Source organism: Pristiophorus japonicus, chromosome 19 (genome assembly GCF_044704955.1).
Source record: "Pristiophorus japonicus isolate sPriJap1 chromosome 19, sPriJap1.hap1, whole genome shotgun sequence".
NCBI classification, from domain to species: domain Eukaryota; kingdom Metazoa; phylum Chordata; class Chondrichthyes; family Pristiophoridae; genus Pristiophorus; species Pristiophorus japonicus.
In genome coordinates this window covers 86,585,306-86,602,442 of record NC_091995.1, presented here as the reverse complement: position 1 = coordinate 86,602,442, position 17,137 = coordinate 86,585,306, and the positions used below count along the sequence as shown (strand labels likewise).

Sequence of the window (17,137 nt, the reverse complement as noted above, 5' to 3'; positions counted from 1 at the left end):
CTCGTACCCCGTCCTCGATAACTTGTACAGTTCTGGGAGTTAACCCCTCATGAACTGAATGTAACTTCAAAGACCAATCAAAAGATAAATTAACTCCCCCAAAATCCCTTATAGATAAGTAAAAGTCCTGAGATGTTGCAGCACCTTATAACCTACCGAATTAAATCTTTTCAGTCACCTGGCTTTCATATTCGATCTCCTCCCAAGAAATATTTACTGAGCATTTGCTCAAAGAAACTGTACACATTTTAGACAGTAGATAATCTTTTCTTGTTTTTGTGAATGCACAGACCTGTTCACACGCTGTGCACGGTGATTGTTTGCTGTGTTTAAGTATCCCTCTGTGTCTGTTTGCTTCTGTATAGTATTATTGGCCTTTACTACAAGAGGATTTGAGTATAAGGGTAAAGACGTCTTACTGCAATTATACAGTGCCCTGGTGAGACCACACCTGGAGTAGTGTGCACAGTTCTGGTCTCCTTACCTAAGGAAGGATATACTTGTCATAGAGGGAGTGCATCGAAGGTTCACCAGACTGATTCCTGGGGAGTCTAGAACCAGGGGGTCACAGTCTCAGAATAAGGCGTCAGCCGTTTAGGACTGATGAGAAGGCGGCCATTTGACCCCTCGAGCCTGCTCCGCCATTCAATGCGATCAAGGCTGATCTTCTACCTCAACTCCACTTTCCCGCTCGATTCCCATATCCCTTGATTCCCTTAATATCCAACAAACTATCGATCTCTGTCTTGAATATACTCAAAGACTGAGCCTCCACAGCTCTCTGGGGCAGAGAATTCCAAAGATTCACCACCCTCTGAGTGAAGAAATTTCTCCTCATCTCAGTCCGAAATGGCCGACCCCTTATCCTGAGACTGTGCCCCCTGGTTCTAGACTCCCCAGCCCGGGGGGAAACATCCTCCCTGCATCTACCCTGTCAAACCCTGTAAGAATTGTGTATGTTTCAATGAGATCACCTCTCATTCTTCTGAACTCCAGAGAATATCGGCCTAGTCTGCTCAATCTCTCCTCATAGGGCAATCCCCCCATCCTAGGAATCAGTCTGGTGAACCTTCACTGCACTCCCTCTACGGCAAGTATATCCTTCCTTAGGTAAGGAGACCAGAACTGTGCACACTACTCCAGGTGTGGTCTCACCAGGGCCCTGTATAATTGCTGTAAATTGCCCTATAACGGCTGTGAATAGGGCGACTTGATTGGACGTCACCAAAACCCAGGTTGGTGATTGGAGCGTCGGCCGGAACAGCAGGAGCGGCGAGGTCGGGGCAAGGGAGCGGCGAGAGATTGTGGAGCGACGCAATCAGGGCCCAGGTGAGGCGTGTGTTTGGGGCCCAGAAGAGGCGAGGGCCCAGGGACAGCACGGGCCCAGCCCACACTGCAATGTGTGTGTGCGCACAAGGTCCGTGCAGCAGAGCTGGTCTCCAGTCATCTTGGTTAATCCTTGCCACTGGACCAAGACCTGGCTCTGTCAAGCCCCGTGTGGTGGCTGGTGTGCAACGGTCACCCCACGTTAAAAAAATCCACCCACAGGCATCTTCCACCCTTCAGCATGCTCAGGACAAGTTTGGGATCTGGAATATTAGGTCCGTTATTGAAACACCTGTGAACTCATCACTTTTTGGCGTGGAAGCAAGTCATCCTCGATACGAGGGACCGTCTAAAAAGAAGATATAATTGCAGTAAGATGTCTTTACTCTTATACTCAAATCCTCTTGTAATACCATGTGTTTTCCCATAAGGAATACGCTGCGAAAAATATGTTAAACCTGGGCACGCTAATTCTAATAAGGGGGAGGAGAATTGGTGCAAGTTTTGGTTCCTCGGGCAAACTCAGCTTGTGGAAACTGCAAGTCTAGCAGTTAACACAGGAGAAATTGTTGGAAAAAAGCTTTCGTGTTCCCATGGAGAGCGACTCCGGCCCTGATCGAGCTGTGCCGAAGGATAAATATAGACGTTTTGACCAAGTAAATATTTAGCGATTATAAATAGTTAGTATCCTGAATATGAACCCTCTAAGCTGCTGTATAACGGCCTTTGTTGGCAGACACATCCTCTTGGCTAGCTCCTGGGACAGTGCGATGCAGGAGACTAGTCAGCAACTTGGGATGGGGCAGGGAAGAAAATAATATAAGAGTTATGATTTTAGTTATACAAATTTAGCTGCTTTGAAAACCACGATTCATGATGTGTGAAGGTTTAGTGAACCGCAAATGTATATGCAATTTTTTTCCCCCTGAAATAGTTTATTGAAAGAAAGGGAGACTGTGGGATTAAGAGGCCGCCTTAAATTTCCATTCCGCACCCCACCCTCCTCCTCCTTTCCAGAAGGTGATTCTGTGCAGTGGGGCAGCTCTGTGGGTGCTACCTGCTGTTCAGCATCTTGCTCAAGTGGCCGCTCTCCACAGGACAGCGTCCGACTGTTCGACCACGTGTGGCTTCGCACTCGAGCACCAATCAGGCGCGGAATCAAAAGTGTGCGCTTTCCAGCGTTGAGACCACGGGGTGCCTGGCTCAATACCACCTTCTCTCTCTCTCTCTCTCTCTCTCTCTCTCTCTCTCTCTCTCTCTCTCTCTCTCTCTCTCTCTCTCTCTCTCTCTCTCTCTCTCTCTCTCTCTCTCGAGGGGCACGAGGGATGGGCAGTAAATGCCGGCCTTGCCAGTGACGCCCACATCCCGTGAATGAATAAATTAAAGAAAACCTCACTGTGGCCCTACCCCTGTGCCACTCTTTGATTATGGCCTAGAAATTCAGGCTATGTGCACCTCCTGTTAGCGACCGCCCCCCCACCCGCCCCCCCCCCCCCGCAGGGCGCAAACGACATTGCGAGCGGGTGTGGCGCCGCGAACGACTCCCGCTAAATTCGGCGGGAGTTTAGCGGCAGCGGTAACCCACAGCGCCCCATTCTACTGCGCCCAGCGAGGCTGACATCATCACCGTGCGCAGTGCCCCGTGAGTGCCCTGGACCCGAAATCGGGTATCGCGGCCCTGAAGCAGCGCCGGGCGATGTCGGAGACAGCTTCAGGGGGAAGCGGGGCCAAACATTAAAGGGGCAGTGCTGCCGCGGTTAAAAGAAAACCTCTGATTTTCTTCTGCTCCCCCCCCCCCTCCACCGTTGGCGCTTTGGACGCGGGATCCGTGCCGCCATCAGTCAGCCCCGGCGCTCTGCTCGAGTGTTGGAGCTGTTGGCGCGGCAACCCCCGCTCCCTGGTGGTCCCGGTCGGACCCTTTGTTTGTGGCAGAGTTTGCAGCTTGGGCTCCTCCCCTTTAATTCAGGGACGAGCCCCTCGGACGCGGCCCGGTGCGTGGCGCTGCTGAAGCGCGCGCGCCCCGCTCCCGCCCCAGGAAGGAAGTGGAGCAGCGCTCGAGTTAGCGCTCCACTTCCCTTCGGGGATGCTAACCCCAATTTCCCGCGAGAGGCGAGAATTCTGCACCCAGCGCAAAGTCTCGCGAGTGTCACCGCCCCCCCGTATCCAGTTTCCCCCCAGATCTGCGCGAAGGGAAACCAACAAACATTATACGATTATGAATGTAACCATTTAGAATTCTGTCAGGAACAGACTTTTACATAAGAACATAAGAAATAGGAGCAGGAGTATACCATAGGGCCCCTCGAGCCTGCTCCGCCATTCAATAAGATCATGGCTGATCTGATCATGGACTCAGCTCCACTTCCCCGCTCGCTCCCCATAACCCCTTATCTTCTTATTGTTCAAGAAACTGTCTATTTCTATCTTAAATTTATTCAATGTCCCAGCTTCCACAGCTCTCTGAGGCAGTAAATTCCACAGATTTACAACCCTCTGAGAGAAGAAATTTCTCCTCATCTCAGTTTTAAATGGGCGGCCCTTTATTCTAAGATCATGCCCTCTAGTTCTAGTCTCCCCCATCAGTGGAAACATCCTCTCTGCATCCACCTTGTCAAGCCACCGCATAATATTATACGTTTCGATAAGATCACCTCTCATTCTTCTGAATTCCAATGAATAGAGGCCCAACCTACTCAACCTTTCCTCATAAGTCAACCCCCTCATCCCCGGAATCAACCGAGTGAACCTTCTCTGAACTGCCTCCACAGCAAGTATATCCTTTCGTAAATATGGAAACCAAAACTGCACGCAGTATTCCAGGTGTGGCCTCACCAATGCCTTATATAGCTGTAGCACGACTTCCCTGCTTTTATACTCCATCCCCTTTGCAATAAAGGCTAAGATACCATTGGCCTTCCTGATCACTTGCTGTACCTGCATACTATCCTTTTGTGTTTCATGCACAAGAACCCCAAGGTCCCGCTGTACTGCGGCACTTTGCAATCTTTCTCCATTTAAATAATAACATGCTCTTTGATTTTTTTTCTGCCAAAGTGCATGACCTCACACTTTCCGACATTATACTCCGCCTGCCATGGCTAAAACTGCACAATTGCTGAAGCGGATTCAACAGGACTCGTAATCATCTTCGTCAATCTTTGAAGCACTCCATGGGACGTTTGAGCAGCACACTCGAGCCCAATCCCACCCTGAATCAAACATGTGCGCTTTCCAACATAGAATCGTAGAAATTTACAGCGCGGCAGGAAGCCATTTCGGCCCATCGTGTCCGTGCCGGCCGACAAAGAGCTATCCAGCCTAATCCCACTTTCCAGCTCTTGGTCCGTAGTCCTGTAGGTTACGGCACTTCAAGTGCGCATCCTTTTTAAATGTGGTGAGGGTTTCTGCCTCTACCACCCTTTCAGGCAGTGAGTTCCAGACCCCCACCACCCTCTGGGTGAAGAACTTTCCCCTCAAATCCCCTCTAAACCCCCTACCAATTACTTTAAATTTATGTCCCCTGGTTGTTGACCCCTCTGCTAAGGGAAATAGGTCCTTCCTATCCACTCTAACTAGGCCCCTCATAATTTTATACACCTCAATCAGGTCTTCGCTCAGCCTCCTCTGTTCCACGGAAAACAACCCCAGTCTACCCAATCTTTCCTCAAAGCATAACTGTAGCATTGAGGCTCCTCGTGGCTAAATCTCCATCTCAAGGGCAACTAGGGATGGGCAGTAAATGCTGGCCTTGCTCGAGGGCGATGTGACGGTATAGGGGTGGGTGGGTATGTCGTGTTTCAGAGAGGCACAGTGGCTGAGGGCACAGTAGGTAGGGGTAAAGTGGCTGGGGGCACAGCGAGTGGGGGCACAGACGGGTTGTTTGTTTGATTTTCGCTGGAAAGCGCACTCGTTTGATTCCGGGCCTGATTGGTGCTCGAGTGCGAAGCCTCGCGTAGTCGAGCAGTCTGACGCTATCCTGTGGAGAGCGGCCACTTGAGCAAGATGCTGAGCAGCAGCCAGCACCCACAGAGCTGCCCCACTCACCTTCTGGGAAGGAGGTGGAGGGTGGGGATTGGGTGGGGTGGGGAATGGGGAATTCAAGGGGGCTTCTTAATCCCACAGTCTCCATGGGCCGCAATAGACAATGGGAGAAATGGACTTATGCAATGCCAGTCACAAGCTCATCTACAAGTGGATAGTGGCTACGATATGTATTTGCCTCGTGGGTTCTTTGCTTCGGAATTCATTGTAACAAATCACTATTAAGAATTTTAACAAAGGTTTAATAATCTCACTATACATTACCAGTTCATCCACTAGGCTCACACTATACCTCATCGTGGATGACCGAGACACAACTGGCTGGGGTTTTAATGAGTTTTGTGAACATCACGTAACTGGCTAAGCCACTCACAATGCACCAGCTCTACAACTATTTTAAACTCAACTCTAAATCAAGTGCCCCTTTTGGTAAGGGCACTAGAACCCATAAATTTAGAAATTAACTGGGAACTTTGCCAATCAAATTAAAATTCTGTTCCCGGGGGTGATGATGCACTCCAGTCCCTCCGGCGCCTAACTCTCGCGGAAGGCCGCGAGCGTATCGGTGGACACTGCGTGCTCCATCTCCAGGGACACCCTGGCTCGGATGTAACCGCGGAAGAAGAGGCAGGCAGTCGGGATGAACGACCCCCTCGACCGCCCGCTGCCTGGACCGGCTGATGGCCCCCTTGGCCGTGCCCAGGAGCAGTCCGGCGAGGAGGCCCGCGGACCTACCCGCTCCCCTCCGCACAGGAGCAACAGCTCTACAAACCTGTGAGCATGCTCACGGGCGCAGATACATCACAGCTACCTTCGTCCAGCCTCTGACGGCTTGATGTGTCTCGGCATCTTTCACAATGCAGATGGCTGTTTCGAGGGCGATTCGACAGTATCAGGGTGGATGACAATGTTGTGATTGGGGGTAACCACTGTGTTTTTTGCGTTCTGTTCCAGACCGGGCAGAATGCGGGCGTGGGCACTACTACCGATCCTGCTGGCAGTCACTGCGGCAGGAGGATTCTGGGGCGTGTAAGTACGCGTAGAGCGCACGTCGGAAACATCGCTCTCAACTCCAGCCTCGATTAGCGGTCACAACATGAAGTCCCACTTGCACCACTCCCCTTCCCCTTCACTCTGCTTTGTACCGGCAAAGTTACCGTGACCTCGTGGAGGTAACGTGACAACCCAACAAGGTCACTAAACAAAAGAGAGACTTTTATATAGCGCCTTTCACAACCACTGGACGTCCTAAAGTGCTTTACAGCCAATGAAGTACTGTTTGAAATGTAGTCACTGTCGTAATGTGGGAAACGCGGCAGCCAATTTGCGCACAGCAAGCTCCCACAAACACCAATGTGATAACGACCCAAATAATCTGTTTTTGTCATGTTGATTGAAGGATAAATATTGGCCCCAGGACACCGGGATTAACTCCCCCTGCTCTTCTTCGAAATAGTGCCGTGGGATCTTTTACGTTTACCGGAGCAGGCAGACGGGGCCTCGGTTTAACGTCTCATCCGAAAGACGGCACCTCCGACAGTGCGGCGCTCCCTCAGCACTGCACTGGGAGTGTCGGCCTAGATTTACGTGCTCAAGTCTCTGGAGTGGGACTTGAACCCACAACCTTCTGACTCAGGCGAGTGTGCTGCCCACTGAGACACAGCTGACACTCCAGTGCAGTGCTGAAGGAATGTTGTTCCGGGAACCTGTTACCCCGACCCTAGTCTGGCCTACACGTGTCTCCAGTCCCACATTATGGGGTTAGAATCATAGACCGGTTACAGCACGGAAGGCGGCTATTCAGCCCGTGCTGACTCTCCCTAGTCCCCCTCCACCGCCCTTTCCCCGAAGCCCTGCAGATACTAATCCAACTCTCCTTTGAAAGATAAAATTGAGTCTGCCACCCTTTCTGTCAATGCATTCCAGATCTTCACCACTCTGTAAAAAAGGTTTTTCTTACATCACCTTTGGGTTCTTTTGCCAATCACCCGCTATCTGTGTCCTCTGGTTCTCGACCCTTCCACCAATGGGAACAGTTCCTCTCCATCTACTCTGTCCAGACCCCTCATGATTTTGAACACACCTCGATCAAATCTCCTCTCAACCTTCTCTGCTCCAAGGAGAACAATCCCAGCTTCTCTGGTCTATCAACTTAACTGAAGTCCCTCTTAATAACTCTTAATTCCACGCAACTAGGGATGAGCAATAAATGCTACAAAATTCCAATGGACCAATCCCTTTCCATCACCCTCCTACCTGACGTAAACTTGAGGTGATCCAAAACTCGGCTGCCCCGTGTCCTAACTCGCATCCGTTCACCCATCACCCTCTGTACTCGCTGACCTACATTGGCTCCCGGTTAAGTAACATCTCGATTTCAAGATTCTCACCCTTGTTTTCAAATCTCTCCGTGGCCTCGCCCCTCCCTATCTCTGTAATCTCCTCCATCCCCACTCCCCCGCCACCCCGCTCCTCTAATTCTGCCCTCTTGAGCATCCCTGATTATAATCGCTCAACCATCGGTGGCTGTGCCTTCTGTTGCCTGGGCCCCAAGCTCTGGAACTCCCTCCCTAAACCTCTCCGCTTCTCTACCTCTTGTTCCTCCTTCAAGATGCTCCTTAAAACTGACCTCTTTGACCAAGTTTTTGGTCACCGGCCCTAATTTCTTCTTATGTGGCTTGGTGTCAATTTATTTTTTGTCCCATACACTCCTGTGAAGCGCCTTGAGACGTTTCACTACATTAAAGGCGCTATATAAATACAAGTTTGCATTTACATTTAAATAGCACCTTGAATGCAAGTAAACACCCCAAAGTGCTTCAGAAAAACGTAACCGAGGCAGAGATGGAGCCATTAGGACGGGTGACTAAAAGCTTGGTCAAAGACACGTGTTTTACGCCGAGTCTTAAAGGAGGGCGAAAGAGGCAGAGAGGTGTAGGGAGGGGATCCCAAAAATGCAGGCCGAAACGGCTGAAGGCACGGCCACCAATGGTTGGGTTAAAGGGAGCGGGGACCTGTACAAGAGCCAGAGGAACAGAGAGTTCATGGGGCTTTGCAGGGCTGGAGGTGACAGTGATAGGAAGGGGTGAGGCCATAAATACTGTATTGAAATGTCAGTCGATGGCTCAATTCAGACTGGCACTACCTTCTGACTCAGAGCAAGAGCGCTGCCGCTGATCCAAGGCCAAAACTTATTGGTGCAATAGGTTAGTCATTTTCTGAGAAGCTCAGAGAAAGAGGTGACAGGGAAAGTTAAATATAAATAAGAATTTATTGCCGGTCTTTATATTTATGAGCTGGGATTGAGAGGATGAACGGCCATCAACAGCAGATATTTCCACACTCTATGGCAATACTACGACGCACGGGGGAGTCTAGAACTGGGGGGGGCATATTTTCAGAACAAGGGGTCGCCCATGTAAGATGGCGATGAGGAGGAATTTCTCCTCTCAGAGGGTCATGAATCTTTGGAATTCTCCGCTTCGGAGAGCTGTGGAGGCTGGGTCATTGAATATATTCAAGGTGGAGATAGTCACACAAGGGAGTCAAGGGTTATGGGGAGCGGGCAGGGAAGTGGAGCTGAGTCCATGATCAGATCAGCCATGATCTTATTGAATGGCGGAGCAGGCTCGAGGGGCCAATGGCCTCGTCCTGCTCCTGTTTCTTATGTTCTCCTGTTGACAGTGGGAGGAGGAGGGCGCTCAAGTTTGGCTTGAGCAGGGACACTTTCCTTCAGCCAGTAGCCTCCCTGCTGATCAGTAACCAGTTGATACTCGATCTGTACCATGCACGATGGACAGTGACTGTGCCCTGTAACTGATCATCACTGGAAGGCTGAGGATAATTAGAAAGGCGGACTTGAATTTCTATAGCGCCTTTCACAACCATTGGATGGCCCAAAGTGCTTTACAGCCAATGAAGTTCTTTTGGAATGTGGGAATCGCAGCAGCCAATGTGCGCACAGCAAGCTCCCACAAACAGCAATGTGATAATAGGTACATAAGAAATAGGAGCAGGAGTCGGCCATATGCCCCCTCGAGCCTGCTCCGCCGTTCAACAAGGTCATGACTAATCATATAATTTGTTGATAATCTCTGACCAGGTAATCTGTTTTAGATGTTAATTGCAGGAAAAATATTGTCCAGGGCACCTGCTCTTCTTCAAAATAGCACCGTGGGATCTTTTACGGTCAACCGAGAGAGCAGACAGGGCCTCGGTTTAATGTCTCATCCGACAGTGCAGCGCTCCCTCAGCACCGCACTGGGCGCGTCAGCCTGGATTTTTTGTGCTCAAGTTCCTGGGAGTGGGACTTGAACCCACGACCTTCTGACCCAGAGGCGAGAGTGCTGCCCACTGAGCCAGAGCCATAAAGAGGAGGAGCATCTGGTAGGACTTGCTGCATCTCTTTTGGTAAAGCAGATGGTCAACACGGTTGAAGGGTCCTCGGCCCGACGGGCTTTAAGCTGCGCCCTAATCACAGCCAGGTACCGGTGGCGATATTATTATTCACCTCAGAACACAAGGGGAGCAGGTGGGCACAGTCCTGCCCCTTATCGTTACCCCGCTGTGAATTGATGGGGTTAAGCCTCCCAACTTCCATTACCCCGGCTTGCACGTGAAGAGCGGGCGCTCGGGGAGGTAACCGTGGAAACTCACTTCAGCTCGTTTCAGGACAGCCGCGGAGGAAACTGGGATAAAAGACAAAAAAATAAAGCGAGCCTAAAATATGCTTCTCAGCGAGATTGGGAGAACCTACCGGCAGCAGACTGCACAGACCACATCTGGGGCATTGTCTTCAATTCTAGTCACGCCGGCACAAAACCCGTTTGCAAACATTGGTGAGGGTTCAGAGAAGAACAACATGACTAATCCCAAATATTAGGCCACGATTTTAAAATTCTCATCCTTGTTTTCCAATCCCTCCATGGCATTGCCCCTCTCTATCTCTGTAATCTCCTCCAGCCCCACAACCCTCTCAAGATGTCTGCGCTCCTCCAATTCTGGCCTCTTGAGCATTCCTGATTATAATCGCTCCACCATCGTTGGCCATGCCTTTAACCATCTGGGCCCCAAGCTCTGGAACTCCCTCCCTAAATCTCCCTGCCTCTCTACCTCTCTCTCCTCCTTAAAACCTACCTTTTTCACCTGCCTCAGTTTCTCCTTAATAGGCTCGGTATCAAATTTTGTTTGATAGTCGCTCCTGTGAAGCACCTTGGACGTTTTACTATGTTAAAGGTGCTATATAAATGCAAGTTGTTGAGGGTATGAGCTATGAGGTAAGCTTTAGCTGTACCAGTCTAGCTAGAAGTTGATAGTTGGTTACGGAGTGGGAGTGTTGAAGTAGGCAAAATATTAAACGGTATGGCTAGAATATGACTTTAAATTAAGACAGAGAGCACAAATTTAAATAAGTGAGAAATAATTTTAAACCAGATATTAGATATTAAACCAGATATCAGCAAAATTAGTTTTAAAAAATTATGCGTTCCTGGGATGTGGGCGTCGCTGGCAAGGCCGGCATTTATTGCCCATCTCTAATTGCCCCTTGAGAAGGTGGTGGTGAGCCGCCTTCTTGAACCGCTGCAGTCCGTGTGGTGAAGGTGCTCCCACAGTGCTGTTAGGGAGGGAGTTCCAGGATTGTGACCCAGCGACGATGAAGGAACGGCCGATATATTTCCAAGTCAGGATGGTGTGTGACTGGGAGGGGAACGTGGAGGTGGTGGTGTTCCCATGCGCCTGTTGCCCTTGTCCTTCTAGGGGGTAAAGGTCGTGGGTTTGGGAGGTGCTGCCGAAGAAGCCTTGGCGAGTTGCTGCAGTGCATCTTGTAGACGGTGCACACTGCAGCCAGGGGGCGCCGGTGGTGGAGGGAGTGAATGTTGAAGGTGGTGGGTAGCGTGTCGATCAAGCGGCTGCTTTGTCCTGGATGGTGTCGAGTTTCTTGAGTGTTGTTGGAGCTGCGCTCATCCAGGTTGAAATGGGTTGAATGAACTTTCTCATCCTTGGCTCTAACATTTGCTTCCACAGGTCACTGCACTTTAAACATGACTCATTGCGCGAAGGACTTTGAAATGAATAGATCTGATAAATTGCATTATATATGTTGGAATTTATCTTGTTTAGGGTTTTATATGAAATGCCAGATTCTGTGTCACCCGATTTAAATTGGGCTCAAACTAACCGAAAGGATCAAAGTCACTGCCAACAGAAATTCATCAAAGCTTGAGATACCATTTAACACTTGCCTACCTCCGAATTATCAAAGATTGTCAACAGCCCGTGCCCTAACTTGCACCGAGTCCCGCTCACCCATCACCCCCTGTGCTCGCTGACCTACATTGGCTCCTGGTTAAGCAACGCCTCAATTTCAAAATTCTCATCCTTATTTTCAAATCCCTCCAGAGCCTCGCCCCTCCCTATCTCTGTAATCTCCTCCAGCCCCACAACCCCCAGAGATTTCTGCGCTCCTCTAATTCTGCCCTTCTGAGCATCCCTGATTATAATCGCTCCACCATCGGTGGCCGTGCCTTCTGTTGCCTGGGCCCCAAGCTCTGGAACTCCCTCCCTAAACCTCTCTGCCTCTCTACCTCTCTTTCCTCCTTTAATACGCTCCTCAAAACCTACCTCTTTGACCAAACTTTTGGTCATCTGCCCTAATTTCTCCTAATGCAGCTCAGTGTCAAATTTCTGTCTTATAATTCACCTGTGAAGCACCTTGGGACGTTTCACTAACTTTTAAGGTGCGAAATAAATACAAGTTCAAAAGCAAAATACTGCAGATGCTGGAACCTGAAATAAAAACAGAAAATACTGGAAATACTCAACGGGTCAGGCAGCAACTGTGGAGAGGAAGCAGAGTTAATGTTTCAGGTCGATGACCCTTCGTCAGAACTGGAGAGTGTTCGAGACGAACAGATTCTGAAGGAGTACTGAAAGGGGGAGGGGAAGAAAGAACAAAAGGGAAGGTCTGTGATAGGGGTGGAAGGCAGGAGAGATTAGAGAGTCAAAAGGGATGATGGGCCAACTTCAGATGGTAATGGCAGAAGTTATAAAAAGGTTAGTGTAGATAGGGTGTGAATGGCGGGATAATGACCAGCTGCCATTGGAGACAAAGAGTCGGAGTGGGAGTGGAGCGGGGAATTAAAGTGACAGGCGACCGGAAGCTCAGGGTCACGCTTACGGACTGAACGGAGGTGTTCAGCCAAGCGGTCACCCAATCTGCATTTGGTTTCTCCAAAGCGATATTAAGGCTCGAAATATCGCTTTGGCCAAAAATTTGACTCACAGCGGACCTGTGTTTAGGATGAAAAAAACCGCCAGGGAAAAAGCTGCATTGCAGCCCTTGGAGCAGCGGTAAGTGCGAAGACCGGCAAAAAAGGTAAGTTAAAGTTACTATTTTAAAATTTTTTTTGCAACCATTTGCTAGTTAAGTGTCTTGTGAATATTTTGTGACTTTTTAATTTTTTGTTTTTTGCAATTGTTTGGGTTGTTTTCCTCCGTCCCACAGCCTCTCTCGCAGCGGAACCGGCCTCGGAGTAAAGTTGCAGAGAATTCGCGGAATCGCACCACGACCCCTCGTGCGATTCCGATTTTTACCGCCACGCAAATTGAAGCCTGCATTTTAGGCCTCGTGGCGGCAGCGGAGCGAAAGCGGTAATTTTTGCCAAAAAAAAAAACGCTTTTACCAAAAACCTAATTTTTAGCCAAAAGTGTTCACTTTTCCTAAAATGATGCTGATTCCATCTCAGTTTGAAGTCCTCAACAATGTTCTATCCTCTCACTTGTGAGAACTCCTCTCTTGTGTCAGGCAGTGATTGTAACTCTACTCGCACAGCAGAAACTAGGCGGGTGGGCAGTATTCATTGGAGTTTAGAAGGATGAGAGGGGATCTAATAGAAACATATAAAATTCTGACGGGACGGGACAGGTTAGATGCAGGAAGAATGTTTCCGATGTTGGGGAAGTCCAGAACCAGGGGACACAGTCTAAGGATAAGGGGTAAGCCATTTAGGACTGAGACGAGGAGAAACTTCTTCACTCAGAGAGTGGTGAACCTGTGGAATTCCCTACCGCAGAGAGTTGTTGCTATCATTGGATATATTCAAGAGGGATTTGGATGTGGCCCTTATGGCTAAAGGGACCAAGGGGTATGGAGAGAAAGCAGGAAAGGGGTACTGAGGTGAATGATCAGCCATGATCTTATTGAATGGTGGTGCAGGCTCGAAGGGCCAAATGGCCTACTCCTGCACCTATTTTCTATGTTTCTATGTAAAGTCTGGCCCTCGGCTCTTGCCTGTCTGAAAGTCTCCATGATCATGACATCTGCGATTTTATCCTGCTCGCCTGAGCAGGCAGCAAGGACAGGCACCTAGAGCCAACAGGGGCCTCCTTTACATAGGCGTGTCGCGGCCCGATGACATCATTGAGACCCAACTGTAATTTTAACTCAGGCCTGAGAGGGGAATCCTCCTGGAGTTAAAATCGGAGCTTTATTTCTTATTTTCTGAGAACCTGGGCTACTGTCAGATTACACCTATCCCGTACCTTAGGTATCCTGAACACTTTTCTGCTATTAAAGGCCCTATTTCATATCCTCACATTCTCCTCAGCAATTGCTTTAATCCCCAGCTGATCACCATAGTTACACTCTATTCTATTAAGACTTCAAATACTAGCTCCGACACCAACAACAGTAACAAAGCCCAACTTCTAACCAAATCGACACTACTAAAAAGAAGCTGAACGATCCCACCATTTAGAAGAGCAGGGGAAGTTATCCCCAGTGCCCGGGCCCAATATTTATCCCTCAATCAACATCAGATGATCTGGTCTTATCACATTGCTGTTTGTGGGAGCTTGCTGTGCACAAATTGGCTGCCGCATTTCCCACATTACAACAGTGACTACACTCCAAAAGTACTTCAATGGCTGTAAAGTGCTTTGGGACATCCTGAGGTTGTGAAAGGCGCTATATAAATGCAAGTCTTTCTTTTAAAGCAGAATGGGTTTCTTCCTCCTGTTTGGAAGGCCTGCTTTTCTACTCATTCAGGTCTGCCCAAGCACTTTCTCACGGTAGTTTAATTATTGTCAAGGTTTGCCTGCAACCTTTGGACTTCTACTGTCTCTTTGCAATTACTGCCAAAACATTATCCCAATTGTGTCATCGTGAAGCTCCGTATCTCCTTCGTAGTCAGCATTTCGACCAAATCCCAGTTTATAGTTTAACGCTATCTTGCCTGGTTCATTTATTGTATTGTTTTATGTGGTTATATGCCAATATTAGCCACCCCTTTTCACACCACCCTTATTTTGTTTGTACATGTCCTTCAGGTACGGAATGGCGCTGGTAAATGGAGCTGTGAACATCACAATAGAGTTCCCCTACATCAGGTGATTTAGGAACGTTGTACAGTCCTCACTTAATAGCCTCGCAATGCAAGGTGTTTCAGTCTGTAGATCTCAACATCACTGTCACATCGATTCCCTGCACAAAGTGTCTGTTGCATTGATTCGATAGACGCATCAACGTCAGTGTTCTCGCTCAGGCCAACATCGAAGCACTGACCACACTCGACCAGCTCCGCTGGGCGGGCCACATTGTCCGCATGCCCCGACACAAGACTCCCAAAGCAAGTGCTCTACTCGGAACTCCTACATGGCAAGCGAGCCCAAGGTGGGCAGAGGAAGCGTTTCAAAGGCACCCTCAAAGCCTCCCTGATAAAGTGCAACATCCCCCACAGACACCTGGGAGTCCCCGGACAAAGACCGCCCTAAGTGGAGGAAGTGCATCCGGGAGGGCGCTGAGCACCTCGAGTCTCGTCGCCGAGAGCATGCAGAAACCAAGCGCAGGCAGCGGAAAGAGCGTGCGGCAAACCAGTCCCACCCACCCTTACCCTCAACCACTGTCTGTCCCACCTGTGACAGAGACTGTAATTCCCGTATTGGACTGTTCAGCCGCCTGAGAACTCACTTTTAGAGTGGAAGCAAGTCTTCCTCAATTTTGAGGGTCTGCCCACGATGATGATGGTTTCCTCGCACAGTGACTGATAAATCCAATAAAGAATTGAGGAGGAACTTCTTTACTCAGAATGTGGAACAACAGGGAGGGGTTGAGATGAATAGTATCAATGCATTTAAGGGGAGGCTGGATAAACACACGAGGGAGAAAGGGATAGGGGTGATGGGGTGAGATGAAGTGGGGTGGGAGGAGGCTCGTGTGGAGCATATACATTGGCGCGGACTAAATTGGGTTGAATGGTCTGCTTTTGTGCCGTATATGTGGTGTCATTCTACGCGATGTAGGTCGCTGGCTGAGTGATGAAAGCTTCAACTTTGATTTTCGATTCTTTCCTCAGCATCTGTGGGGCAGAACCGCCCCAGAGCTGCATTTTCGGCCAAATCATGAACATCGGGGCTTTCCTGGGTGAGTCGGTCTCCGCTATGATCTCCAGTTGGGTTGAGAATGGTTGGGGGGTTGGAGGGGCAGGGGGGAGAATTATTTGGATTGCACCCAATGAAGACAAGTTACTGCCCCAAGGTTCGGTGAGTAACCTCCCTCCACCACCGGCGCCCCCTGGCTGCAGTGTGCACCATCTACAAGATGCACTGCAGCAACTCGCCAAGGCTTCTTCGGCAGCACCTCCCAAACCCGCGACCTCTACCCCCTAGAGGACAAAGGCAGCAGGCGCCTGAGAACACCACCACCTCCACGTTCCCCTCCGAGTCACACATCATCCTGACTTGGAAATATATCGGCCGTTCCTTCATCGTCGCCGGGTCAAAATCCTGGAACTCCCTCCCTAACAGCACCTTCACCACACGGACTGCAGCGGTTCAAGGCGGCGGCTCACCACCACCTTCTCAAGGGGCAATTAGGGATGGGCAATAAATGTCGGTCTTGCCGGCGACACCCACATCCCAGGAACAATTTTTTTTTTTTTTTTTTTTAAGTACTTTTTGGAGTGTAGTCGCTGTTGTAATGTGGGAAACACGGCAGTCAATTTTCACACAGCAAGCTCCCACAAACAGCAATGTGATAATGACCCAATCATCTGTTTTTTTTAGTGATGTTGGTTGAGGGATAGACAGATTTTTGAACGATAAGGGAATCGCGGGTTATGGGGAGCGGGCGGGGAAGCAGAGTTGAGGCCCAGATCAGACCAGCCATGATCGTATTGAATGGCAGAGCAGGCTCGTGGGGCCCCATGGCCTACTCCTGCTCCTAATTCTTATGTTCTTATCCAAGTGTGAGTAAATCACTGTTTCACCAGGAATGACTAGATAATCTGTTTTAGGTGCTGGGGATTTTCTCTCCCGATCTAGACGGGAGTCAGTTGGCGAATAGTCTTGCGATTCAATAAAAGGATGCTTGTATTTTTTAAGCTGGTCTTTTCCATTTTTTGCAGTGACTTGGGTTTGTGTCATCAGGTACCAGCAAGTGATAGACTACGGATACCAGTCCACCCTGAACATCGTCAGCCTGGTGGCTGGTTGCTTGACTGCCGTGGGTGGCTCTTTGGTGGGAAATTTCCAGGTAACTCACTCGTCTGGGCTAGAAATTCATCTTCTGGCCACAGTGGTATTTTTTCATCATTTGTCGCCAAAAATACCGCTAATCATGCCGGCATTTAAAAAAAAGGCCCAAGTTTCGTGAAAAAATGCGCCCAGCGGTTAAAAACCGGCGTTGCACGAGGATTCACAGCGGAGTCCGCAGTCCTCGGCAACTTTAGTCCGCGGCCGATTACCGCTAAAAGACACAGGCCCTGGGAGGGAG

The 17,137-nt window shown here is 49.5% G+C and overlaps 1 protein-coding gene across 1 annotated transcript in view; it reads left to right on the top strand.

Annotated features, from left to right (window-relative positions):
- Positions 1 to 17,137, top strand: part of tmem150b (transmembrane protein 150B) — a 42,634-nt gene that overhangs the window by 18,254 nt on the left and 7,243 nt on the right. The window contains exons 2-5 of the mRNA XM_070862345.1: positions 6,322 to 6,396; positions 14,695 to 14,754; positions 15,720 to 15,787; positions 16,770 to 16,897. Coding sequence (XP_070718446.1) covers positions 6,322 to 6,396; positions 14,695 to 14,754; positions 15,720 to 15,787; positions 16,770 to 16,897 — 331 coding nt within the window. The remainder of the gene's footprint in view (positions 1 to 6,321; positions 6,397 to 14,694; positions 14,755 to 15,719; positions 15,788 to 16,769; positions 16,898 to 17,137) is intronic.